General features: G+C 31.9%; 2 protein-coding genes across 5 annotated transcripts; one reads left to right on the top strand and one right to left on the bottom strand.

The window, feature by feature from the left end:
- Window positions 1-38: 38 nt before the first annotated feature.
- LOC141451117 (uncharacterized) lies at window positions 39-5,229 on the bottom strand. Of its 2 annotated transcripts, XM_074122225.1 has the most exons (5): window positions 4,809-5,229; window positions 3,730-3,796; window positions 3,374-3,558; window positions 2,372-3,200; window positions 39-654 (listed from the first exon to the last, which is right to left on the bottom strand). In XM_074122225.1, the coding sequence occupies exons 4-5, from the start codon at window positions 2,372-2,374 to the stop codon at window positions 109-111; spliced, it is 549 nt and encodes a 182-aa protein (XP_073978326.1). In that variant the 5' UTR covers window positions 2,375-3,200; window positions 3,374-3,558; window positions 3,730-3,796; window positions 4,809-5,229; the 3' UTR covers window positions 39-108. The 2 variants fall into 2 exon arrangements, with proteins under 2 accessions (XP_073978326.1, XP_073978325.1); XM_074122224.1 differs by lacking the exons at window positions 2,372-3,200; window positions 3,374-3,558; window positions 3,730-3,796; window positions 4,809-5,229 and adding an exon at window positions 1,548-2,365.
- A 183-nt stretch (window positions 5,230-5,412) lies between these two features.
- Window positions 5,413-26,663, top strand: LOC141451112 (myelin expression factor 2-like). Of its 3 annotated transcripts, XR_012456535.1 has the most exons (14): window positions 5,413-5,567; window positions 6,780-6,818; window positions 8,373-8,548; window positions 8,635-8,789; window positions 10,169-10,420; window positions 10,788-10,941; window positions 12,255-12,527; window positions 13,661-13,795; window positions 14,120-14,334; window positions 14,431-14,566; window positions 16,423-16,487; window positions 22,243-22,319; window positions 22,871-22,984; window positions 25,960-26,663. XR_012456535.1 is itself a non-coding variant. In XM_074122217.1 (11 exons), exons 1-11 carry the CDS (start codon window positions 5,413-5,415, stop codon window positions 16,476-16,478), a joined length of 1,746 nt encoding a protein of 581 aa, XP_073978318.1. In that variant the 3' UTR covers window positions 16,479-17,151. The 3 variants fall into 3 exon arrangements, 2 of the variants coding, with proteins under 2 accessions (XP_073978318.1, XP_073978319.1); XM_074122217.1 differs by lacking the exons at window positions 22,243-22,319; window positions 22,871-22,984; window positions 25,960-26,663 and having other exon boundaries at window positions 16,423-17,151; XM_074122218.1 differs by lacking the exons at window positions 22,243-22,319; window positions 22,871-22,984; window positions 25,960-26,663 and having other exon boundaries at window positions 13,661-13,786; window positions 16,423-17,151.
- The last annotated feature ends 306 nt before the right edge of the window (window positions 26,664-26,969 follow it).

The following is a 26,969-nucleotide window of genomic DNA, read 5'->3' on the forward strand; positions in this document are numbered from 1 at the left end:
TCAAATTTAGTTTTGAAAAAATTAATTATAAATGGAAAGACATGCTGAAATAAATACTTTATTTTACAGATGTTTAGTTTTTGTTGCCAAATTAATTATTTTAACAATTTATTTTCCACTTGGCATTTTCTCCTTGGCTGATTCTGCCATTGCTTTACCGGATTCACCTGCCGCTTGGGCTTTTTCTTGACCTTCACTTGCTTTTTCTTTTGCTTCAGCTCCTTTCTCTTGAGCTTTTTGTTTCATTTCATCCATTTTTTGAACCATATCTTCTGGAGATCTACGTCTTCTACTGGGAAATTCTGGTATCGGCGGCATAGGAAAATCTTGAGGGGATCTTCGTAGTCTTGCATTCAGATTGTTTTCCCAAAGATTTCTTTCTTTTACTGAGAGCTGTTCTTTCATTTCTTGATCATAAACAGATTTACGCCTTCTGCCACCTGGCATTTCTGGCGCGCTCATTGGTATTGTTGTTGACATCTGTGCAGGCAATGAAGGCTGACTTGGCAGAGAAGACATGTCTTGAGGAGTCCTACGCTTTCTAATAATCGTTTCCGAAGGAAATTGATATTGCGACATAGAATTAAAAGATTCTTGTCTTCCAACATATTCTGAACTTTTGGCTGTTTTGTAAGAACCTCGGAGATGATTTGCCTGAAAAAATAAATTATTTCAGTTTCCAAAAATCAGTTTAAGTATTAAATAAATATTCCGAAGTTCTTAGTTAAATTATTTCTATTTCAACCATGTATATTATTAATTCTGAATGAAAATTAGATTAACTAAATTCAAAAGTAATCTTGCATTTTGCATTCGAAATTTTGTTAATGCAATTATTACAATTATAACAGACAACTTTGTTCACATTTAGGTGGTCTAAGCGTCAATAAATATAGGAGAAACGGAGGATTAATGAAGGGTGTAGGATGTAAAGAATCTAAGCACCTGGCCCCTCGTTACACCCTTAGCCACGGAAAATAAAATGTAACAGCTCATCTACTAAATTTAAAAAAATCATATTGAAGTGATGGTTCATGAATAAAAAAGTGAGTTTGATGCCAGTCGTTGGAGATACTGCGAAGAAAATTTCTAAATACAGAAACCATTGAGTACAGTCATATCTTGTAACAGATTTTCTAAATTTCAAGAACACTTCTCAGATTTGTAATACTACCAAACTATTAAATGATTCCCAGAAGACTCTCCAAATCAATTTTATGGGAAAAAAATTTAAAATCAAATTAGTAGGTATAATGAGATTAAATGGTGTATGAACTATGAAAATATTTTTAAAAACTGAAAAAATGTCTCAATGATGAAACTTATGAGTCGTTAGAGACAAGAGTACCAAAAAGTGACACTTGAATTTCTTCTGACATTTCGTTTTCAAAATATTCCTCTTACTAATGGCTCCTATAACTTTTCTTCTTGCAGAAGTCAGTGAAAGAAATAATTATTTTAATTCAGAACCTTTAAATGAAATTAAAACTTTATCATAAACTCAACAAAATTTTACAATTACTAAAAATAACCGACACAAAACTTACCAGCGCAGTAGTAACTCCTATGATCAATAAACAGTATATTCTCAACATTATGACCAAATTTTAGAATTCTCAATTATTTTGAACTGATAGTTTTACTTCTAGAAAACATGAAATTCAACTACTAAATCATTCTTTGATTCTATTTATTTAAATTAATATTGTTATCTCATTTATGATCGGCAACCTTCAAAAACGGAAACAATAATTTCCACAGGAAGTAAAATAAATCAAGCTGATTTTACAACCCTAGGATAAGATCTCTCCATACAATGTTTTTTTATTACGCTGACCTTTATTAAATTTTCACGACGAATAACTATTGGTAGCAAATTTTTAATTCGTATATTATTGATGAATTGCTCACTCAAGTTAAAATCATAAAAATGTTCACAAGTATGATTGATTTCACAAGACTTCAATTTACTAATAAAACTGGGCGTGTTTTGTAATAACAAAGGTTTCTTTTAAATTTATCACAATCTTGTCGCATTCTGATTCTCTTCTTCATGTTTTGTTCAGCCCTATTGAGCTGACTTAAATTTGTCACCACTGTTCATTTGATTGCAGGATTCCTTTTTCCCATTAGTTTCTACATTGTGGATGCGGCAGTACAATTTATTAATAATCCTTGGTGAAGAATGTATAATTCGGTTTCAGTTTTCTTTCTTTGTTAGGCGAGCGCTACGGAGAATGCTCAAGTCTTTGTTGTTAAAATCCATCGAGAGAAAGAGAGGGACTTACAACACGCCACTTGCTAAAATATTGAATTACTAAATAAAATCTTATGTTTGACAATTCTTGATGCGTATAACTTTTATACTGACCATAATTTTTTTTTTGCCAATTTTTATCTTCTCTAAGCAGTTTCATCTGAGATCTATATTTGCGTGGTCGATCCATTTAGAATTTCCCTTCAAGATTCTTCTATTTTCTGCCCGCAATAACAACTCCTTTTGTCTTTTCTGCTGTACCACCACACTTAGAATTAAGGAGCTTTTTAGAGCATCTCCCGGACGTACCAGATCGCATTTCACCCATTGTTCACTAACACATGTTTATCTCCATCTAAAGTAACATTTTCGCTTACTGTATTTATGTTTGCAATAATATTGCTGTTCACCCTGCTGTGACCTGATATTTTTCTTGAAATCTAGAAACATTTCTGAATGTAAGATGTTAGACCTGTATCCTCAATTTTCGGCTCATTAAGTATTCGGTGATGCTCTCAGGCTGATTATTGGGATATTTCTATATTCCAGAAGGCAATGCCAAAAAAATAATTGTTACTACCCCATAAGGCGTATATCTTCCTAAGAGAATGAATGAAGGGAATTTTCCCCTTTGATGGTGACCTGTACAAGCTAAACTCCATTGCTTGTTTATTGAATTTTTTGGCAAGTCATTTCTATCTGCAGCTCCTCTTAAGTTGTTCATTCTTTTCACGATTTTAACTTCTCTCATCTTGCACTCATGATGGCTTCACAACGTTAACTTCCACTTGATGATCCTCAATCTAGAAGCTGCTGCTTCCACCTGTAGGCACATTTCTAAAGTTTTGGGTAATGTGAGACTTTCGTTCTCAATATCTCTTCTTTCAATTCCCACTCATTGATGCGGATCTCTTATACTGTCTTTTTCAGCTTCTTTCCACTTCTGGAAAATTAAAAAAGATCCCTAAACTTATTTTTATTACTTATTTATTTCTACTTAAAATGAACGTAACACAAAAAAAGAAAGACTGCTTTAAAACCAAAATACTATTGTATACACTTCACAGATTTATTAGTCAAATACAGAAAATCGCTAATAATATTAATGCTGCTTACCTTTTTCAGAGTTTTTGACGTAGTGAACGTCAATCTTTCTAACAGAACAATGATGAATGTAACTACTTTGGCCTGCTAGGTAAGCGTATTCTAGCTCTGACAGCACATATTCACTCAAATCAAAACTAATCTGTCCATAACACATTGTTTTTTCAAAATCTTTTAGCAATTAAACTGGCGACAACCTAAAGAATAATAAAAACATGAATTGCTCCACTTCTAAATTTCAATATTGGGATAATTCTTCTTCAACGAAAGAATGAGTTTAAATGTGGGTTCTCTTCTGCTACGAGCGGAAAGTGACCGTAATTTTTATTTTATAATATTGAGTAACATATTTTTCAACCCAAACTTACTTGAGATCTGCAGGATTTTCATTATGAAGTCCAACATTAATACCAATAACCACTAGTAGACTGCACTCTGAAAATGGCAAATTGCTTACACAATAAATAAATGCGAATTAGCATTCCTTAGTTTATTAATTATCTAGAAAAAATATTTAAATTACAATAATTTTAAAAACATAGAATTGGTAGAATAAGATATGGCAGTGACAGCTGTAGCACTAGGACAATTAACATTTCCAGTAAATGGTCAAGGGAAAATATGAAATTAATTAATTAGAAATTTAAGAAATAATAAAAGTCTAAAATTCAAAATATTGAATATATATTCTGGTATATTGCACACCGACCAAAAAGAGGTCTTTTTGCCCTCAAGGTGCTAGGTAAGACCCCTCCAGGTAAAAAGTTCTAGGAAGAAAATTAGGGAACGAAAGTTCGGGACAACTGCCTGGGTTTTTTTTTCGGCGCATCGACGTCTATGGTCATTAGCCTTTAACTTCTTGGTATCGACACTCCTCCTCGCCAACATCTCGTAACTATTCTGGGGTAAGAAATCGAATTAGGATTCTTAATCTAATAAATTAATATTTAGAATAAGATCTTTGCATAGATAATCTCTATAAGTGCCCGAAGTTCATTGGTGTATCATTTTCACACTAAAGTACACAGTTTACAAAAGTTAACTTTTATTTTTCAACTTCTTAGCTTGACAGGAGGCTGCTGCAAAACAGGTAGAAGTTTTTAGGAAAATAAGTTCTAGGAAAAGGATTGTGAATTGCAGAAAAGTGGTACCCTGGGAAATAAGTGGTTTTGAGGAGAGCCAACGATTGTTGGAAGTATTACAATCAGAACAACGAGCATCCATAATAGTAACAATACAGTGGACTTATTTTTTTAAATTTTAAAAAACTGAAACCAGTACTAAGATTTGACGGGGAAATCTAAAATAACTTCTGATGATTGGAACTGATGAGATTTCTGACGCATTCACCGAATGTTCAGAAACAATTTTTCTCAATTCACTTTTTAGCCTAATTTTCTAATCTAATCTTTAAAAGACAAACGACAAATTATAAGTAAAGACTTACCTCTGCCTGACTGTTCCTTAACATGCAATATATTTCCGACATTGCGACTCATAACTAATAGAAAGCTACTAAGTTGACAGATATGGCAGTGACAGCTGTAGCACTAGGACAATTAACATTTCCAGTAAATGGTCAAGCCACCTAAAAAAAATAATAATAATAAAATCATAAGTAAAACTTAATAAGCATTGAGAGTGTATTTTTTAGAGAGATCTTTTTTCAACAGATTAACTGCTGCCATACATGACAGCATCCGAAGAGAAATCTGTATACCGGACAGAAAGGGATGAACATCCAAAAAACAGAAGAGAGATTATTCGAAGAACATCTAAATAACCCGATAAGTAAAAGAAATTATGTGAACAAGGAATAATTTCAAGAAATAATTTATAAAAATTGGAAGATGGTGGATTGGAAGGTTTGCATGGTATAACAGCAGAGAGGAGATATGAGTATATAGCCGGTCACAACTGAGACCGTCAATATAGGAGTTCAGCGTTATAATCATCTCTAGGTGTTACGTTGCGCAGTGTTCAACTTATTCGTAAATGGTGGAAAAAATACCTTCCACTTTTACATTACCAAAGTACATCTCTAATACTCTATGAAGAGGGAAAATTCTTTTGAACTAATACTTGAGAAAGGACCTAACCAAATTTTCACCTTTACGGAGGGCTTGAAAAATTTAGACTTCAGAGATTACATGATGATGGAAGAAGCAAGACATTCAAGCTCGCTATCAACTACTACTGAAAACAGGTTTGTACATTTTATCTATTTACATGAATGTGCATAAACAAGGGTAAACAAATGTGAATCTCAATCTCAAAATTAGTAATTTTTTTTACCATTAGATTCATTTCGGTTTTTAACATAACAATTTGATTCAAAAATTAATTTCGACACTCGATACAAACTATATAAAAAATAATGTGTTAAAAAAAATTACCAAACGTTAAAAACAAACCGTATTAGATTTAAATTATACTAACTTTTTTATTAATTAGGATAATTATTGATTAGGAATGTTTGAGTGTGATTTAGAACTTAGAATACCTGGCATAAATTAAAAATACAGTTAATATAATTGGGAGTAAAAAGAATTATCCGTGAGCATTCTCTCAAACTTATTCCTTGAATTTCTGCAAATTAGGCAACTCATATAACGTACAGCAAACAGGTAACACTGAAAATAAGCTAATAAATGATAATCCCAGATGTAAAGAGAGAAATTTAGTGTAACTTATAATTAATAAAAGATGAGATACTAAAAGTATAGATTCACTTTAGATGCTAAAGTGTTTAGCATCAGAGGCTTCCAAAAGTTATTCCACTGTGCTGGAAATTATATTTTAAAGATGTTTATTAGATAATACTATGATGTAAAAAAACACCAAGTTTGAAGGAAAAAGATGTTCTTTATAAAAATCCAATGTTACAATTAAATCACACTTTCTGGTTACCTTTACTTATTTGCATGTAAATAAAGACTTCACCACACTCAATTTTTCAATTTTAATCATAATATCTCAATCTCTTCACAACTTTTTTTAATTTGGCCGTAATTTCTATTATATTTGCCACGATACTAATCCAAGACAAAATTAGGTAAGTAACGGGTAAGCTAGTCGCCTTCGCAATGAATTATTTTCATCGCCTGAATTTCAAGCTTTTAATATTAGGAAGATTTCTCATGAGAAGAAAGTGTCAAGTATGAGTACTAAAATAAAATGAAAAAAACGACAGTTATTTAAAAAAGAAGCTTTACTTCTTAAGGTTAGATCGAAGGCTTTGGCTATTGATTGTTACAGGAAGTTATGTGAAATAAACTTTTTGGCTTGTTGTCCCCCCTCCTTTTCTCGATCGCCATTTGTAATCGCCGTAGTGCTTCTGTGGCGTCGGTGTGTGCTCGTTGACTGGCTAGTTCTTTTAATATTTAACTGAACTGTTAATTAGTAAGTTTTGTTGCAGCGGCATGAAAACAGAGAAGGCAGAAACCATGAGTGACAAGTAAGTACCTAATTTTTCAATATGTTTTTTGGAAGTTAATTTTTAATACACTCTCCCCTCTATGCTTGTCTAATTTCTTTTTCTTTTTTTGTGAAGGTTCTTTCTCACTTTACTGTAAATCAATGGTTTAAAATAGCATCAGTTAACTTACAAGTATATGTCTTACGGAACTTTCGTAATAAATTTTGATTTTATTGAATTTCATGCCGGCAACTCATTAATATCGTTTATTCGATATTTATAATTTTTTTTCCAAAACGTAAGCGTTTTTTTTTGTTTTAAAAAAACTTGTTTGAGAGCGTTAATGTTAATTCCATAAGTAACGGCTAAGATATTGGAAGTTTTTTTTGAAAATTTATTCATCTTCAATATGTAGGTTACTGTATATGTAGAGTTACTTCAGCCTTTAAATAAAATCCTTTCTTTTGTTTATAAGAACTGACAATCTCAGAGAGTGTGAAAATAGTGAAATTTTGAATAGAATAGTACGATGGGTTTGAAAAATGAATTTGTTTTGTAGCATCAGGTATTTTACAATACCCAGCTCTGTAAGTGTTGTTTTATAAGTAATTATAACAAATGTAGGTACGCCGTAAGTCTCCCAAGTCATCAGAGCGGGAAGTTGGAAATTCCTGCAACTGAGTCAATTACCACATAATAAGTGTTTTTTTTTGTATTTTAATCATGACAAAATATAATGGTGGTGCGCCAGGTATTTTTGAAATTGCCCCACTGAAAAGATGTTATAAGCAAGTAATAACATAAGAAAAATAAAATAGAATTAAGTTAATAAATAGTGCAATTACGAGCTTAACATCGAAAAGTAACAGGTTGATGTAAGTATAAGTGTGTCTCTATTTTAGTAGCTCATTGTACACATCGAAATGAGAAACAAAAATTCGTGTTAAGTTTGCTCCGTTGCTCATTTGGTGAAAGCAGCTGTTTTATGATTTTGTTTTCTTCCCGATTTTTACCTTACAAAAAGTACCTTCTAAATTGAATATTTTAGGATGCAAACAAATTTCTTTTGCACTTTTCTATCCGTTTTATTCCACCTGCTGTGTGCAGATTTCAAATTATAGACCCGTCAAGTCAGAAATTTGTGAATTTCAGTGTGCTCTTACATTTAGAGCCACTGCTCTACATCACCCTCCAAGGTCCCTCACACTTCAACTCTGTTTAGGAGAGTAAGGGGTAAGAAGCCAAATACGGGCTTTTCTTCCTATTTATATCCAAGTAGTTGCTTCAATTTTACAAGTAAGGAATTTATATCATCATCGTCATATGGAGAATTTAACGTTAATTGATTGGTGTAATACAATTTGTTATAGTGCAATCCGTGTGGCATTTTGCATTTTTTCTGAAAATATTAGCAATTATATTTTTCTGTTTTCTTAACTTTAAGATCAGATTTTACTGGAAAACAATGTGAGATTCAAATAAAATTGAAAGAATAAAAAAAAATTTAGGAAATAGATTTTCATTGTAAAACCTTTTTTTTAAATTGTTTTATCATTCTTAAGAATTTCTGTTAACATCTTTCCTGTTAACTAGATCTGATGAAGAAAGAGACAGGGATAGGAGAGGTCGTCGTGAGAGGCAGAGTAGGTTTTCTGGTAGTGGTGACCGCGACCGTAGCCCGAGAAAGAAGAAGGGCAACCGAGTCTTCGTTTCAAATATTCCTTATGAATACAGATGGCAGGAGTTAAAGGATCTCTTTAGGGAACAAGGTAAAATTAATTAATATAACGCCAAAATTGTATACGTCCTAATACTCTAATAAAAATTGAAATAATTTTCCTGTTTTTAATCCTAGTTGGTGAGGTAACATACGTAGAACTGTTTATGGATGAAAATGACAAACCACGTGGTTGTGGAATAATTGAATTTGCAAATGCTGATCTAGCCAAGGATGCCATCGAAAAAATGCATAGGCATGAATTAAAAGGAAGGAAACTTGTTGTTAAAGAGGTAAGAATCCTGTATCCTATATTTTCATAAATGAGGTGTCATTCGTTTCGAAATTTCATGAAGATGTGCCGTACATCGAATAGGAGAGGAGTTAGCCTCATATATATGTAAGGCCTCTCCAAAATTATTATTACTAATAACTTTGTAAATCTTCGCCCGATTTTGTTGAAGTTTGGCACAATGAAAGGGTTAGGGCTCCCATATCTAACCTTAAAGTAACGTTCTGCTCTTACTCCTACCTACTAAGGGGAAGTTTTGCAATCATTTAAAATTATCATTCCATGAACCTATTTTCGTGAATGATGTGTCATTTGGTTCAAAATTTTTATGCAGATTTGCATTTGAGAAGTCTCGACGCTGTGCATCCTTAGGAGAGGAGTTCGCCCCACGCGAGTAAGTCCCCCGTAATAGAATTAATACTAATAACTCTATAAATCTTAACTCGATTTTGATAAAATTTAGCACGTAGGGGTGGTTAAAGCTTCCCTATTTAACATTAAAGCGACATCATTCTCTTACACCTACTAAGAAGTACTGAAACGTTCAAATTATTGACGTATGAACTGATTTAAATGAATGAATTGTCTTTCAGTTTGAAATTTTACGTACGGTAGATACGGCTCTTCGGGGCCTCGATGGTATATACATATTTAGGAAGGGAATTTGCCCCACGCAAATAAAAACCCCTCTTAAATGGGTATTAATAATATCTTCGCCCGACTTTGATCAAATTAGGTAAGAAGAAGAATTTAGAATGCGTGACATTTAAGTGCCAACCTGCTCTTACACCTACGAAGGGGGAGCGTTGTAATCATGCCGTATTCGCAGTTTAACTTCTTTTTACCCTTTTAGGGAGCAGAACTGTAATTGCAAATGATTTTTTTCCCCCTCTTAAGAAGAAATGTGGTTATTAATTACATCAATACATTCTAAAAAATATGATACTAGAAGTATTAATGATATGTTTGGCATTTGCTGATTTGTGTACCTTTTAGCGTTAAATCAACCCTTATACTTAACTTTTAAAACTGTAAGTATTTTCTAAGGAGATATTAATCATAATTTGCCATTGTTTCGACAAATATTTTTTTATTCAAAACAGTTCAGCCATGTTTTTACTAATCAAACTTTGCAAATAAAGTTATTTCCCTTTGGTTATAACTACTTTAGAATATGGTTAAACTATTACGAAGTGAATTTACAATAGAATTTTATAATCAGTTCAGTAATTGCTATACAATTTTATTATAAAATTGAACAAGTTTATTGTTTTTGAAATTTAACAATATTTTAACATGACGGAAACGATGACGGAAAAATATATTGAAATTTATATTAAAAAGTTAATTTTTATTAAGAATTTTTTTTTCTTTTTATAGGACAACGATGTTGAGCGTGACAAGTACGGTCGTATTTTACCTCGTGGAGGTGGTGGTGGTGGCGGCGGCGGAGGAGGCGGAGGAGTAGGTGATCGCAGAAGGGACTCCGACAGATGGACTGACATACCATCCCTAGTGAATGGGCCACCAGTATCTGGATCTAAGTGGGGCAATACTTATGGATTAAGCGCACAATTTTTAGAATCATTGAATATTTCTGGCAATCTAGTTCCTAGGTGTTTCGTCGCTAATGTAAGTTTTTTTATTTCCACTATACTTCTGTTTGTTAACATATTATGTAAAGTTAAGTAATCGCCTATTTTTTCTGGCGGAACGTCTGATAGGTGTGGACGGGATACCTTATACTCAACTCAGACTTTACTATAAACAACTTTTTCGTTCAATTAAAAAGCAATCATACGCGGGATTCGAACTGGGGATCTCCCACTTACAAACCCACGCTCTTAACCACTAGACCAACACCCACCCCCACATATTATATATTGTTAATATATTTGTATTGGGTTCTTAGTATTTCTTATTAGACACGGATTCATATTTTCTTTATTGATTTTATCATAATGTATTTGATAACTTAAATTTCACATTTTCGTTTTAGTTGGACTACAAGGTGGATGACAAAAAACTAAAGGAAGTTTTTCGACTAGCTGGCCGTGTAATCAGCGCTGAGATCAGTTTAGATAAGGAAGGAAAGAGCAGGGGTTTTGGAGTTGTGGAATATGAACATCCTGTTGAAGCAGTACAAGCCATTTGTATCCTTGAATATTGCGTTTTAAGATATTAATTATTTTAATTGACAAAGTTTATAAATCTGAAGCAACAATGTAACTAGTTTAGTTTGGCTTGCACTTCGTCACCGTATTCTACATGCTTCATTAGACTACCGAAAAGATAAGGATTTGAATGCTGGGACCATGGAAATTATAATTTTTCCAATTCCCGCTTTGATACTTCAAAGCGCATAATCCCTTATAATGGCGAGTGTAAAAATCCTAAGCTATTTAAACCAATGGCATACGTGCATACCCTTTTATCAATGAGGTAGTCTTACTTAAACCTTTAGGAGAAATTAATTGGATAAATTTGCGGAAATATTAAAATTATATGATTTCCATTAGGATTAAAATGGCAGAGATACTAAGGAATTATTTTGGGTCTGCGCTCAGATATCAGTTCAGCTAGCACATACTGATAATTGATTTTGTGAGTCAATACTTACATATGACGAGGCCGATTAAGGGAATATTTTGTGTTGATAATTTTTGAGGCTGTTTTGAGTTTCAACGCCAAGTGGAAGGTTACTGATGTGTTCGTTACTCGGCAGCTCCTAATTATCTTTAATTTATGAATGGAAAACATCAATTATCCATCTAATTGTGTAATACATAAAACTTCCCATACATGTTAATTTATAAAGTCCCAATAAAACTGAGGCATTTATTTTCAATTTAATTTAAGGCGCCTATGGTTTTGCTAAAGAACCAGATCTAAGGGAAGTTATCTAGCATCTTCCAGACAAACATTCATGTAATCCTAAAATGCGTTAGGTTTAACCTCAACAAGGGATATCGGGATAGAGTGATACTCATTCTCTCCGATAACCAGACTTACAATAGATCAAAACGCTGAATTTATTTGGTGTCAGTTGTGGTCTGAGAATGCTTTAGCAAAATCAATTTCTTCCGGTTGAGGCATGGTAGCTTTGAGGACACCTGAAGAAGCAGGGTCCAGAAAGTGCAGATTCTCTGGGAAGATGGAGGAAATTCTTACTCAGCTTTGAACTGCGATGTCATTATCCAAGGTAGATCAGAAATCAGGGAAATGACCAGATGGTGGAGGAAGATATATTTTCCCTACAACCTTCTTAGATCTTAGGATTGCTCTGATATTGGGCAGAAACTCGCATGGCACCAATAAAGGAGGCATAGTATACCTTAAAAGTTTATTCTGCTCAAGCTCCTTGGCTCTAATTGTTTCTAAAATATTTTTTTTTTCTTTCAAAAGAATTTCGAAAAAACTGTCTACACATTTTATATTTCAAAATTTTCCTTAATAAATTGTTTAGCTATGTTGAACAACCAACTTTTGTATGATCGAAGATTATCTGTACGAATGGATCGAGTGGATAAGGGAGATGGTTTGCCACCCAAATTACCTGAAGGATTGAAAGGCATTGGAATGGGTCTTGGTGCCAATGGGGTTCCACTACAGGACGTAGCTAGAAATCTACCAAGTAACGCCAGCGGAGGAGGTGGAGGAGGAAATGCCACGTCTACTGCACCTCCTGCAGTGCCTGTACCTCCCGTTAATAATCCTGCTTTAGCTGCTGCAGCCTTAGGTACAGTTGTGACTTTCTTTCTGGGCAATATTTTTTTTCATTTGCTATCACGACTTGGAATTTTTCAATGTTTTTCTTTTGCATACACACACAAAAATATTTCAAATTTATTAAAACTGTCCGGTAGGGTTGATCGTCAAAAACTGCACGAAAAAGCATAAAGTTGAAAAACACCCAACTTTGACAATTTTTTTCTCTTTTTCTAAAAAAGATAAAATTCCCAAATTTTAAAATATATGGTAAATCCTCCTTTATAACAGTAATTTTTTTTCCAACAACATAAATTAAATGGATATCGAGAAATACGTTGCTGAAAATGAGCAAAAACGGCTTTTTCAGAAAATGTTCTTGTTCTTCTTGTTACCTTTTTTGTAAACAACGTAGCGCCTAATTGCGTGAACCGATTTTCATAAATGAGGTGTCATTCGATTCCGAATTTTATGTAGATGTGCCTTTTGGGGGTCTCGACGCTGAACATTGAATGGGAGAGGAGTTAGCCCCATGTATGTAAGGCCTCCTCCAAAATTATTATTACTAATAACTCAGTAAATTATTGACCGACTTTGATCAAATTTGGCAGGATGAAGGAATTAGGGCTCCTCTATATATTATGAAAGCGCAATTCTGTTCTTACACCTACTAAGGGGAAGTTTTGCAATCATTTAAAGTTATCGTTTCATGAACCTATTTTCTTCAATGAAGTATTATTTGCTTCAAAAAATGAAGTAGATTTGCATTTTTTATAGGTTTCGATGCTGAGTATCTTTAGTAGACGAGTTTGCCCCACGCTGGTCAGGTCCTCCCTAAAACTATTGTTACTAATCTTTCTACAACGCTTAATCCGATTTTGCTAAAATTTAATACGAAGAAGTGGTTAAAGCTTCCCTACGGGACTCTAAAGTACTGTCATGCTCTTACATCCACTAAGAGGAAGTTCTGCAATCGTTCAAATTATCGACGTAAGAACTGATTTTAATGAATGAATTGTATTTAAATTTGAAATTTTAGATACGGTAGATACAGTTTTTTAGGATCTCGATGGTACATACTTAGGAGGGAAGTTTGCCCCATTATAGTTATAATTAACCCTTTATTGCTGTAAAATTAATTAATTAAATTATTTTTATGTCTAGTGGGCAATTTAATTGGAGCGGGCAGTGGCGCTAGTGACCTTTCATCATTGACATCACCGTTCGGTGTGAATGCATCAGCCGCGCTTACTGGCGCTAATCCTCTAGCTGCAGCACAACTGTTAACTGGTGCGACAGGTATAATTAAATATATACGTAAAAAAAAAAAGTTCGAAGGTTTTTCATTATCGTAACCTATTATAAGACAATATGATATAACAATATAAGAGACAGTAATGATATAACTTGTGAAACCTTTCAAGCTCAACAAAGTGTATTTCTTTTTAAGAAAAGCATCTGTTGTTTGAAGCTACCACTACACGTTAAAAGATTAAATGTTGAAGTTGCGGAATTTACAATAATTAATCTAATAGCATTTATTTAATAAAATACTTTGTACATAAATTTCAAAAGATTCTATTCTTTTTTTAATTGTTCTAATGCTGTTTCTTTACTTAACAGGAAACAGTGCACTAAATGCCTTTAGTTCAACGACAGGAGGCGGCCGTGACTTTGATTCTTTAAGTGCGGCGCTGAGTGGAGGCGGCGGATTTAATGCTGGTGGTAGTTCACTCGACAGAAATAGAAATCTAGGCTCAAATGTTACATCAGGAGGCGGTGCAGGAGGGGTCGGTGTTGGAACGAACCGGCCTTCCGATTCAATTATAATTAAAAACGTACGTTTCTTTTTTAAATTTTCAAATTGTTTTTATTGGTTTTAACATGTTGGTGTTGAAAAAGAAATTGTATTTTTTAAAAAAAAAATTCTATAGTTACCTGCCGGCACAACTTGGCAAATGTTGAGAGACAAGTGTCGAGATGCCGGTGACGTAAAATTTGCCGAAATGAGAGGGAAAGATACTGGTATAGTGCAGTTCGCCAGTCAGTGGGATGCCCAGCGTGCAGTTAGTATCCTTTAATGTGTTGATTTACACAATAATAGAAAATGGAGTCTTGAAATAAGTAAAGTTTTTAAAATTGTACCCACATTTTGATCTTGTCATTTAAGGATTTTCGTTGTGTGCTCTGATTACACTGCCCTTCCTAAAATTTAAATTACTAGAAATACAAATTGAAAGAAATTATATCTGATAAAATGATTTATTAGAGATATTAATTTATTTGGAAGTACTGAACTTGTAAAAAGCCTTTTGGAGATAAATTTTTTCAAGTTTGTTTGAACGCAGCTCCACGCGTCTATCACCGTTTTATGAAGTTTCTCGACCTAGACCTGGAATCGAACCCAGTATGAAGAATATATATTTACTTAGCGGGCCTAGCAATCGCTCGGCTACTTTAGTGAGTGAATTATACGGAAAATCAAACGTTTTATTGTCCTTTGAGAAAAAAAAACACAACATAAATCTAATTCAGTGAACAGGGTGACAACTTAATTAAGGGAGGAGATGAAGAGGTTGAGAATATTGTCTGATACTTTATTAAAAAGAGGTTGCAACTACTTCAATGTGTCTCCACAGCCTTCTTAAGACTGGATACCCGTGATTATTTCTGTATACTCTCAAACTACGCTTCCACTACTTAATTAATATTTACACTTACCTCTAACCATTCATTCGATAACTTTACAAATTTCTGAAAATATAGCTCTAACTTTAGTTTAAAAACAAACTTATAAGTCTAGAGGTTTCGTATCTAATTATGACTTAAATAAACAATCCCTCAAGCAAATTACTCACACCTCAAATATTTGAAAACAGATTTTTGAATCAGTAACTGAAAGTATGAGAACAATAATTACAATATCTAAATTTTATTATCCTGTATGCTATAAAGCAACTGGGTTAATAAATGCAGGTAATAGCAGCATATAATACCATAGATATGACACTTATTCAATAGAATGTTTAGGCTAAAGGAAGAAGTTTAATAGCTAATAGGCAGCCGTTTTACGGAAGCAATATAGTGCTCCGCCCACTCAGCAATTCGCGAAGGACGAACAGTGTAGACTTTTTCTTAGAAAGATCTTTAGAACTTAAAAATAAGATGTGTTGACTGTTGAAGGATGAATTATCTCAGATGGAAGTATTATTCTTCATGATTAAACGAATTGGAATTCTGAGGTACCATGTATAACCTACAGAAGTTTTATTGTAGCAGAATGTAACACCATCTTAATGAATACATAGAACTATTAACAATTTATATAAAATTGTTTAAACCAGGGGTGAGCAACCTTTTTAATCAATGGGCCAATTTAAATTTAAATTTTTTTTGCGGGCCGCACATAGATTAACTCTTACTAATAATTTACGAAACGTCCGTATTGCATGTTTGAACGAGTCACCGACAAGTGTGTATCTCGTCACAAAAAAATCGCGCAGACGCGGCGCGTTCGTATTGCATGTTTAAAAACGTCGACGACAAGTAACTCGCCATAAAAAAATATTTCGGTTTAGTATGAACTACCATTTTATTATAATTAATTTTATAACAATATATTGATGGGAGAAAGACGATAAATTAAATTCAATTTTAGAAATGCTTGGCGGGCCGCGTGTTGCTCATCCCTGGTTTAAACCATTCAAAATTATAATTATTCTTAATGCTTCGTTTGAAACTCTTCAGGTCAGTGACCATGAAAATCTCATTAATTTTTATTTATAATTTTTTTTTTTTTTTTGCAAAATTCATTGCTTGGTAGAAAGGCCCTAAAATTTCTAGTGCTCAGTCTTTATTTATCACCTTGAAAATATTACGATTGTTACATTGTTTTCGTTTTATTTTTCTTAATGAGTTTCTTTCAGATATGCTTGATGGAATGAGAATTGATGGCCGGATTATTGACGTCCGCTTTTATTAACTTGTGACTGTGAGTAGCCAAACTCATCAGTCATTAATTTCTTCTTATTAATATTAAGTTTGTACGTGGTCTTTTTAATATCCGAAGGTCTTCAGATGTGCTGGAATCTATTTTGTAGACATTTATATTTCTTATTATACATATTTGTAGAAGTTATTAGGAAAAATCCCATTTTAAATATGAGACAATATAGGTTATAATTAACAATTTTTTTTCTTGTGTTAGCATTTTTGAAGTAGAGTTCAATGTTTTTTTAAAACATGTTATTCAGCCAGTGATGTTCTATGGTCATGCAATCAATTCCAGAATTTTGCTGGGAATCCAATATTACCTTAGCTAAGGTCTTTGTTTTACCATCAATAATTTTTTTAAATGTCATTCTCTTTTGTAGTAATATTAATTTTGTTTCATGTCCTTGGAAAAGCAAACTCTTCTCTTGTTTTCTCTCTTAATGATTAAAATTGGCACTGTGCTTAGTAAGTAGCAGGTTTACCATCTTTTTTTTTTAAAGAGTTTATGGATTTATCTTTTCATCTGTTTGTAAAGTGTATAGATTGAAATGTCCTTTTCTCAGATCATTGATATTTATTGTAAGTTTCTTCTTGCTTTGGGTTAAATCCATTTAGCAAAGTTTGGTTTAAATAGTATAATAAAATAAAAATAATGACTTTTATGTGTGTAGTTTTATTTATGTTGTCATAACCATACTTTAAATATAGTTTGTAATTTGTTAATATATGGCCTTCAGGAGAAATCTCTCAAACTTGTTTTCTTTTTTCAAATTAATCAACTCTTATTTTTGTTACCTCATTATTAGATGGTTGCTAAGTTTTTAAATGGCTTTTCGGTTCTGGATTGTTGCTTTTGGCGCATTTTTTCTGAACCTTTTAGCTATAATCCATAGTTTGCACATTTTTAAAAGTAGGTTTTTAAATATTTTTAATTTATCTTCAAAAACTTTTACAAATTTCCACACTTTCATACATTGCTCTACAGATATGCGAATTGTTGCTTTACAGAAGTAATAAGCGTATGGATAACTTTTAAGCACTTGGTTAGCTAGCGCGCTTGTGGTAGATTGATGAAGGGTTTATGTATAAAATATTCAGGTTCTCTTTATGTGTGCGGGCGGTCAGAAGTATTTTTGGGATTTTGTCCTTGCCGAACAACCCATTGAATCAAATTAGCTTCACCTTTGTGAAAGAGAATAAGAGATCCATCCCTAATCTATCTTTTTCAGTGTTGCCAGAATTTCCTGGAGACAGGTTGATAATTGTCATGTGTACTTCAGAATTTTCCTTTCCAATGTCATTAGTACTTGATCACCAACTTGATAATCATCAGTTTCACAAATGTGTGCCACTGGACTTGCAATGGCTTTTATTTTAAAGGGTCTCTTCTATCTTTTAAGTACTTTTTCATTTAATTGCTTACGCGGAAACTCCCACTGTAACTATTTTGTTTACATGTCTCATCTATGAATAAAATGCTGGAATTATTATAATGTTATTATAACATGGAGCAGAAGGTTCAGATGTAGCTAATTTACTAAAAAAGTTTAGAGAGGGTATTTTCTGTTTAGCCTTCGCTGTTGAAAACCTTCATTGTTATGTTACCCCAATCAATATAAGGTGAAGAAATATTTTTAAAAGTCGGGTTGAACTATACCTGCTCAAATGAAAAAGCCTCAGAAAAAGTGCCTCATCTTTTTGTTTTTCGCCTCTTATGACAAGCGAAATGAAATATAGGAAAAAATGAACTGAGAAAGAAGCAGTTTATAATTAACCTTTTGAAGCGTTCAACTTTAGTGTCCTTTATATCTGAGTAAAAATGAATTGTTATTTAACAGTAGCTGGCTGTGTGAGGTTAAAAAATGGAATCTTGTTTTTATTTTCAAATAAAAAAAACGCAGTTCTCTTTTTAGCTTGAATCAGTTTTATTTCTGGACACATTTATTTGTGATTTATTTGAGAGAACAGGTGAAACAAAATTAAAGACGCCATTTGTAATTCGTGCACATTTTGCATAATGGTTTTGAGTATTTGAACTTAGTGTATGAACTGACCACATTTGTTTGAAGAAGAAAAGCTGTTTACAGAATATTTGCAGTTGTTACGTTGATTTTTTTTTTTAATATAGTAAAATGTGGTTAGGTCATGGAGTCTTTGGTGTTTTCAAGTTTGTTTAAAAAAATAATTAGCTCCATTGTAGCATTTGTAGCATTTTTATTCTTCATTGCCAATAATTTTTAAAATTGGCCCTATAATATTTCATGTATTACAGTTTTGGGTAATTTATTTTTAATAGTTTTTTTTTTGAAGTCTGCTGTTTTTTGTGGCGAATGATTTTTTGGTTGATATATTTAATTTAAACTGTTACCATGCCGAAGCAGGTTCTGTTACAGAATTACTCTATGCTTTTGAAAAGGACTGGTTTGCGGTGATTCATCAAATGGTTTACAGACAAGAGGAATGAGTTGTATTTACCTATTTTGTTACTTTTTATTTATTTATTTATTTTTTTGTAAGTTTTAAATGTCAGCGAATTTTGTTTTTACTTAAAAATCAGGCATTGCATTTCCGTTTTATGTGAGTTGGGTAATATTTTAACTTATGAATTTGGTTAGAGAAAATGTTTCTGTATTTTTATTTTTCTTGCTGTTGACTACATCTTCCGGAGTTGAAAATTTTACTGTTTTAAACTTTCGTTTATTGAAGGAGTCCCTCAAGTTTGCAAAAGGTGAAAGAAATCCTAACAATCTAATAGCGATGTTTAGCATTCTTATGGCAAACAGTTTAGGTTTTTACATACATTTTAGTATAAAGAAAGAAATCGAAATCATTATATATTAAATAAAAAATTTACATATATTCTAAGATAATCTGTTCGTTGGATTTGATCAAGTTGTGTTGCTTTACTGATTTATTGATCCTCTCAACTCTAAATTATGTTTTATGTTGCCAAATATTTTTTAAAAATCTCTTATGGTTCTAGAGAATATTTGCAATCCGTTAGTAGAAATAGAAAGCAAAAGCATGATCTCAATTAAACATGTTAATTTGTTTTTATCGAAAGGGCCTTTCCTTCGCTTTATTGCAAATTTGCGAAAAGTTTCTTAAATGAAAGTATGTGGGTGTAGGTATATATAGTATGGTCCTTCAGTATGATTTTTTGAACATGGTGAGTGCTATGGCTTTATTTTATGTTAACTAAACGTTATGAGCTTAGAACTATCAGATTTCGTTTCTGGGCAGTAATTATTTTTTATTTTTGCTAACGACGCATAATCACGTCTCATTTTTTAATTTAAGTTTGAAAAATTGTGTAAAGTATTTGTCAGCCTCAATTTTGGAGTGGATTCACTCTTTCCGTTCTTTCACATACTTTTTCTTGTGGCATCTCTATTGAAACATCTTCATTTGATCCAAAACGCATTTGAAATTTTTCGTTACTGCGAAAAAACATGCTTACAGCTGAATGCGAAATAATTATATGTTGCTTGCGACGTGTGTCCAAATTATACTTTATTTGGCGTAAAAATCTTGAAGCTCCATATGTTCTTTATGTTGGTGGTAGAGTAGTGCAGAAAACAGGAAAATGGTTAGCAAAGGGAAGGGCCTATTTCTTTGATTTATTTATTTTATATTTTCTACACCAACAAAGTAAACTAGACGTTTATGACCCACGAAGAATTGCAATGTTTAAAGTAGGTCCTGATTTATTGCTTTAATTAAAGTTACATTTTTTCTGAGGAAACATCTTTTGCTAACATTACTTGGAAGCGTTTTGTAAAAAGTAAGCACAATTTTTGGTTTGGTTTAAATGTATGAATAGATACATTCTTAGAGATTTTAAAAAATATGATTTCCCCGCTTATTAGTAACTTGCATTTAATATTGTTTCAAAATTTAACATTAACAACTTTTATCTTGCTCTTCTTAATCTTACTATTCATTTATTAAAAAATTACAGTAATGTTTAATTTGTAATAAAGTAAAAGATTGTTCTGAGTGTTCTATCGATAAAAATGTCTAAGGAGGAATAATTTTGTTAATTCAGTGGGTAAATTGATCTAAATTACTAAATCCAGGTAAAAGTACCTTCTTGAAATAGGAAGTTTATATGAAAATTTAGGTTTGAAGCAGACTTTATCTTCCATTCAATGTACAAGGTGCTATTTGGAAGTTTTCTCTAATTATCCTTGTATGGGAAGATGTCTATTTGGGTGCGTAATTCATTTTTTAAATTATTTCATTTGTTATGCAAATAGTTATAATGGATAAATATGTTTGCTTGTGAATGTATGCGGGTGAGTAAGTGTGAGTATTGAGTATGTTTTCTATTGTCTTTCTTTTTTATGCTTTGAAGTTTTTTAATGAAGAGCGCAGGTTTGCTGTCAGTGGTATGGAAATCGTCACTTTTAAGCATTTTTGATGATTTTGTGATGTTTCCATTGATTTCCCTGTTGTACATCAAGAAAAAAAATTAAAAGTTTCTGAAAAATTCAAAAATTTAAAGGCCTGAAAACATCGCTGGTCATTCTTGTTTGAATCCTGACCATTGCTTTTTCCTGTGTACTGTGATGCATTTTGGTAAGTTTTCATAAATAATTAATTGGAAATAAATCAATGTTGAATAGCTCTTGTTTTTATGTTTTGATATTCAGGATTCCACAATTTTCTTATTTTTATTTATTTTTAAATAAATTATTTTTCAAGTTTTTGTACACAAAATCACTAATCCTCTTTGTTCAGCTCGTCAATTAAAAAAAGGTGATCATTTTCGTCAAATGCTTTATTTTTTAAACAATGTTGTGTACATAGGACAGCGTTTGGGAAAATAATTCATACAATGTCAATCATTAGTTCCTCACGTTATCTCTATTCTAATTAGGAAGAACATAATGGTTGTGGCCATTTGTTAATGTTCTTAAGTGGTGGATTCCTGAACATCATTATGTCTGTTGATTGATTTGAGTAGTTAAAATAGTCCAAAGTAAAAAAAAATCAGGAATTTTTTTAAAATATATGTCATCCCTATTTAAATCATTTATCGGATCTTGTTTGAGAAATGAAAATGTGACTGGGATTCATCCCTTTCATTAATATTTTTATTTTGGTTTCAATGAAAACAAAAGTTGTACTTTTTTAAATGTCCAGTCGCGCTCAAATTAGGGACATTAAATTTTGTTAGTCCAGCGTTTGAAGTGGAGTTTATTTGCTTTTCAATTATTTATTTTTATCGTTTTCGGCTCGATTAATTCTCAATATTTCAATCAAATTACTCTAGGAAGTTTTCTGCATGTTCCTTCGGCGCATTCACATTCATAGAACTGAAAAAGAAGTGTTACTACATTTATTCCTATCTAAGTAGTATTTTAGCTTAAATTAAAAAAGCTAATTTATTGTTTTATTATGTTTTTCCATTTTTGATAATTAATTCAGTATTTAATTGATGAGTAGGAATTCTTAATCTTATAAGAAACATTAACATTTTGTTTTAGGTTTTCTTAGAGTTTAGGTGATTTAATAAGATCGCACTGAGTTTTTTTAATCATTCAATTATTCTTCGTACTTCACTTCAACTACACCTATTTTCATAATATGGTAGCATTCTTGTATTATTATGATCATCATCTCTTAGAGCCGATTTGTTTTATTTTTCAATGTTTGAGAATTAAGTTCGCCGCAATAAAATTTTGTTTCGTTTTAATTAAGTAACATTTCTATCTAAAAACTTTTTTAACGATTTCTTTTTCATTTAGGAGTTAATTCCATTGATATTCCGAGGAAAACATAAGAGTCACAGTCCTTCTGGGAGATGAAGAAATTGTTTCAAAAGGTAAGTATTGATTTGAAATCCTGCTTTGAAATAATTTTTTGTTTACTAGGCAAGCCTTTGCATTAATTAATCAGCAACTCAGTTTATTTAGCGTATCTTTTTTCTTGAGAATGTTGAGAAGAACCATTTTTTTTTATTATTATTATAGAGTAAGATATTGTGGGTCATTAGAAATAATGTCTTAAAAACGAATAATATTAGGACTTCAGATTTATTCTAAGAGTGAACAAGGAATCATAAATATTTTGCAGTTAATTAATTAGGAACCCACTATGTATCTGAGATGAATTTTATTTCAGTTTATTGTGTTTAACGGCTCAATTTTTAAGCTATCTATATACTTATGACCTTTGCACTTGAAACATCAATTTTTCATTAAAATTAAGATCAGAAATACTAGGAGGAAGACTGTAGGCTGAAATCATGTCAATATTTCCTTCATTTTGACAGCTGAAAAAGCGGTCACATGGATCATGAATCCCAGTTTTTAGTAAACCTGTCGAACGAGAGGATTGCAATAATATAATAGAATGGTTTATTTACTTTTTCAGGCAATTTTAAAAGACCGCAGAAATCAATTGATGATCTCTCAATCAAACGAGGGGATTCTGTCTTTCGTACGGATTTTGTGATTGACTGTACTTCGAGCAGGCATGAAGTTGAAGGTAGTATAAGTTATCAATTATTTATTTGTCTAATATTTGCACATTAAAACTGTCCGGTAGGACAGTTGTATAAGGGTTGATCATCAAAAACTGCACGAAAAAGCGTAACGTTGAAAAACACCCAACTTTGACAATTTTTTTCTCTTTTTCTATAAAAGATAAAATTCCCAAATTTTCTTTATAATATAGGGCAAATCCTCCTTTATGACTGCAATTTTTTTGCAACAACCTAGATCTGATAGATTTTGAGAAAAAAGTTGCCGAAAATGTGCAAAAACGGCATTTTCAAAAATTGGTCTTGTTCTTGTTGTTGTTGTTCTTCTTCTTGTTGTTACCTTTTTTGTAAACAACGTAGCGCCTAAACGCGTGAACCGATTTTCATGAATGAGGTGTCATTCGTTTCGGAATGTTATGTAGATGTGCCTTTTGGGGGTCTCGACGCTGTACATGGAAAGGGAGAGGAGTTAGCCCCCTTTATGTAAGGCCCCCTCCAAAATTATTATCATTAATTACTCTGTAAATCTTAGCCCGATTTTGATAAAATTTGGTAGGATGACAGGGTTAGGGCTCCCCTACGTAACATTAAAGCGACGATCTGCTCTTATACTTGTTAAGGGGAAGTATAGCAATCGTTTCAAATTATCGAAACGTGAACCGATTTTCATGAATGAAGTGTCATTCGAATCGAAATTTTGTACAGATTTGCACTTTTAAAGTCTCGACGCTGTGCCTCATAAGGAGGGGAGTTTGCCCCACCCAAGTTAGGCCCTTTCTAAAACTATTATTACCAATATTTCTATAACGCTTAGTCCGATTTTGATAAAATTTAGCAAGAAGAAGTGGTTAAAGCTCCTTTACGTGGCTGTGAAGTGCCATCATGCTCTTACACCTACTAAGAGGAAGTACTGCAATCGTTAAAATTATAAATGAGTGAACCGATTTACATCAATGAATTGTCGTTCGATTCAAAATCTTTGCCTCTTCGCCTTTTAGGGAGAAGTACTGTAACCGCAGTTTATTTTTCTTACTCCTCTTAAATGGAAGTACTGAAATCGCAGTTTAATTTTGCTATTTACGTACAAATTACCTTCCTATTTTATTCAAAACGCTTTCTCAAAAAAATTGTTATTGAGGATGGTTTGGGGGTCCGCAACTATAATCAGACTTTAAAAAGATCTCTCCAGTGGTAGTAACTCCGACTTAACACCTTTTCAGGTTATAATGATAAAATTAAAATTTATTATTCCCAATTTTAAAAAATCTGTAAAGTAGATTTGTAACTTTGCAAAACATACAAAAGGAAAATCTATCCAAAAGGTACAAAAATCTCTTTAACAAAAACTTACAGTTTAAAAAGTTAAGTATAAGGGTTGATTAAACGCCAAAAGGTACACAAATCAGCAAGTACCCAACATTTCATTAATACTTCATTGATATTATTTTAAGTAATTTTACAGCATTAATTGTCATTATTATTTTTTTTAATTTATTAGATGTTTCACAGACCCTTATGCTGGCAAGTTCATTCATTTTCTTTTTCTTTTTTTTTATAATTTAAGTCGCGTCAACATCTAAGGTTATTGGCGCCCGGAGCTTTTTTCAGTGCACTGCCGGCCTCCGGACAGTGTTCTCTCGTTACAGACAACACTGTCCATCACCCGGACAGTGAGCTGTAAGAAGCTCTTAGAAAGAGAAAATCTAAGGGTCTGCAGCTGGATTCGAACCCGGAACCTCCACGTGGGAATCCAATACGCTAACCGCATAGCTAATCCCTTCCCTTTGTTCATTCATAATATTTTATTTTTTTGTTATAATTATGATAAAATGTATATTATATCTTCATAATTAAATAGGTACTTTATTTTAGCTTTATTCCAAATTATTCTTCTGATTTATCTTTATTATGCTCTTTATTCTGAGTAGTCACATGTATGTACGAGTATGTACATGCACGTTAAAGTAGAAAAAGACTAAGGTAGAGTCGGTTACTCTTTAAATTTGAATCACGGATTTAAAACAATATTTCAGTCTAGAATTCGTCTTTCCGAAGTATTTGTGAGCACAAATAACGCGTAGGTAATATCAAGTAAATTATTCAACAATAATTATTCATTTCTCAATTGTAATTTAATGTAGTCCCTCTAATTTTACTTATAGTAAAATACTGGAATAATTATGTTAGCTGTCATAAAAATATGCATATCTTATTTATCTTATATTCCAAATATATAATACTGTGGGAAGAATACCTAGATTGAGAATGTAATTGAAGAAAACTATATTATTTGCGATAAAGCCAGATTAATTATTACCTATTATTCTTAACGTTTGACTACTACATAAAGTAACAGTTACTTTAATCGAAGAATGAACTTAAACCGACGATTTTTATTTAAAAATAAAAATAAATAAATGAAATCATTGATGAATGTTGGTGTAAGCATTTTTTTAAAAAAGTTTTTGAATTTTCTAGCCTCATATTTTTTTTTTTAATTTTTTTTAATAAAGTTTTTATTTTTAACCGGTGATTAATAGTTTGTTGATTAGATATTACAGTCAATCTAAGTTAAATGGTGTTCTACTTGAACAAATATTTTGTAGATTAAAATGGCCAGCATAAGGGTCTGTGAAACATCTAATAAATTCAAAAAAATAATAATGAAAATTAATGCTGTAAAATTACTTAAAATAATATCAATGAAGTATTAATGAAATGTTGGGTACTTGCAGATTTGTGTACCTTTTGGCGTTTAATCAACCCTTATACTTAACTTTTTAAACTGTAAGTTTTTGTTAAAGATATTTAAGAGTACTTAGATAAGTATCATTACTGTTTTGTGTAATTTATTTATTTTTCTCGGGGCTCTTAAGGCAAAGCAATAAGTTTGCACCGATTCGTTTAATTGTATGAAAATGATAGTTACAAGACAAGAGTAGAATTGCTACTTTTCAACAGATTGCTTTTTATATTTCAGTGGGAGCCCAAATGTTCACGTTCTTCAGAACTGATCTCAGGACCTCAATTCAATTCAATTAAATGAGTAGAGTAAATAGTGGTGCTGCTTCTACTTATTTTCTTTTTACTTAGTTTGCTCAAATTAGTTATTATTTTCATTTCATATGATCATAGGAGGTATACCGGGACTTAACATGATAATTTTTTGTTTGTTTTGTTTTCCGAAGACATAATAAGTTTTCTTGAAACTAATTGAGAATGACTAATTTGTTGTATAAATAAAAAAGGTTCAAAATTATCGAAGGAAATGTGTTGTATGTAAGAATACAGATACATTTTCTTTAAATATTTTAAAAAATTTATAAAAATAGGAAATTATTAATGTCTTAGTGAACATAAATTGTTAAAAACAATTATAAATCTGGCATTATTTTTGTCTGTCCCAATGTAAAAGTTAAGAATTTTTTAAATGTGCGAATTTGTAGCAGAATTTTGAAATTAAGAAATTAAATTATTGATGTACTTTCTTTTATTGTATATGTAAAAAATGTAAAGTTGCATTTTTAATATATTTTTTGTACATTTCTTTGTATAAAAGTATATTTATGTATTTTATTTATTTATTATTTTAATGGTCTTGTTTGCACATTAACCAATTACTATAAAAGTATAGATACGTATAATTGAACGTACAAAATAAAATTCAATTTGTTAAAAGTTTAATTTGTCATACTCCTTTCCCTTATTGACCTGTTTATCGAGCACCCGTGCACTTCTTGTGTCTAATTTTTGGAGGGTGTTTTAATTAGTGAAACAATTATGTTTTTAGTTAATTGTCCAAGGTTATGAGTTGGAGTTGGTTGTCTTAAATAAATTGATACAGTTTTGCAATCATTTAAAACCATTCGTAGTACTGAGTGTAAGTTAATGGGTTGAGGGTACATATCTAAGACGCTGCTATGTCACCAAGCTTTTGCTGAGATAGATTTTTGATGATACAGGTCAAGGTTTTATCTATATACTCCTAAG

Source organism: Rhodnius prolixus, unplaced genomic scaffold, assembly GCF_049639745.1.
Source record: "Rhodnius prolixus isolate KJV_2025 unplaced genomic scaffold, Rpr scaffold_8, whole genome shotgun sequence".
Taxonomy (NCBI): domain Eukaryota; kingdom Metazoa; phylum Arthropoda; class Insecta; order Hemiptera; family Reduviidae; genus Rhodnius; species Rhodnius prolixus.

Bases quoted from the DNA above. Each gene is read 5' to 3' on its own strand.
- LOC141451117 (XM_074122224.1), bottom strand. From the start codon at position 1,595: ATGTTGAGAATATACTGTTTATTGATCATAGGAGTTACTACTGCGCTG. The intron at 655-1,547 runs GTAAGTTTTGTG...TTATTTTTTCAG, and splicing joins TAGGAGTTACTACTGCGCTG to GCAAATCATCTCCGAGGTTC.
- LOC141451112 (XM_074122217.1), top strand. From the start codon at position 5,413: ATGAAGAGGGAAAATTCTTTTGAACTAATACTTGAGAAAGGACCTAAC. The intron at 10,421-10,787 runs GTAAGTTTTTTT...TTTTCGTTTTAG, and splicing joins CTAGGTGTTTCGTCGCTAAT to TTGGACTACAAGGTGGATGA. The intron at 14,567-16,422 runs GTATCCTTTAAT...AGTTTCTTTCAG, and splicing joins GGATGCCCAGCGTGCAGTTA to ATATGCTTGATGGAATGAGA.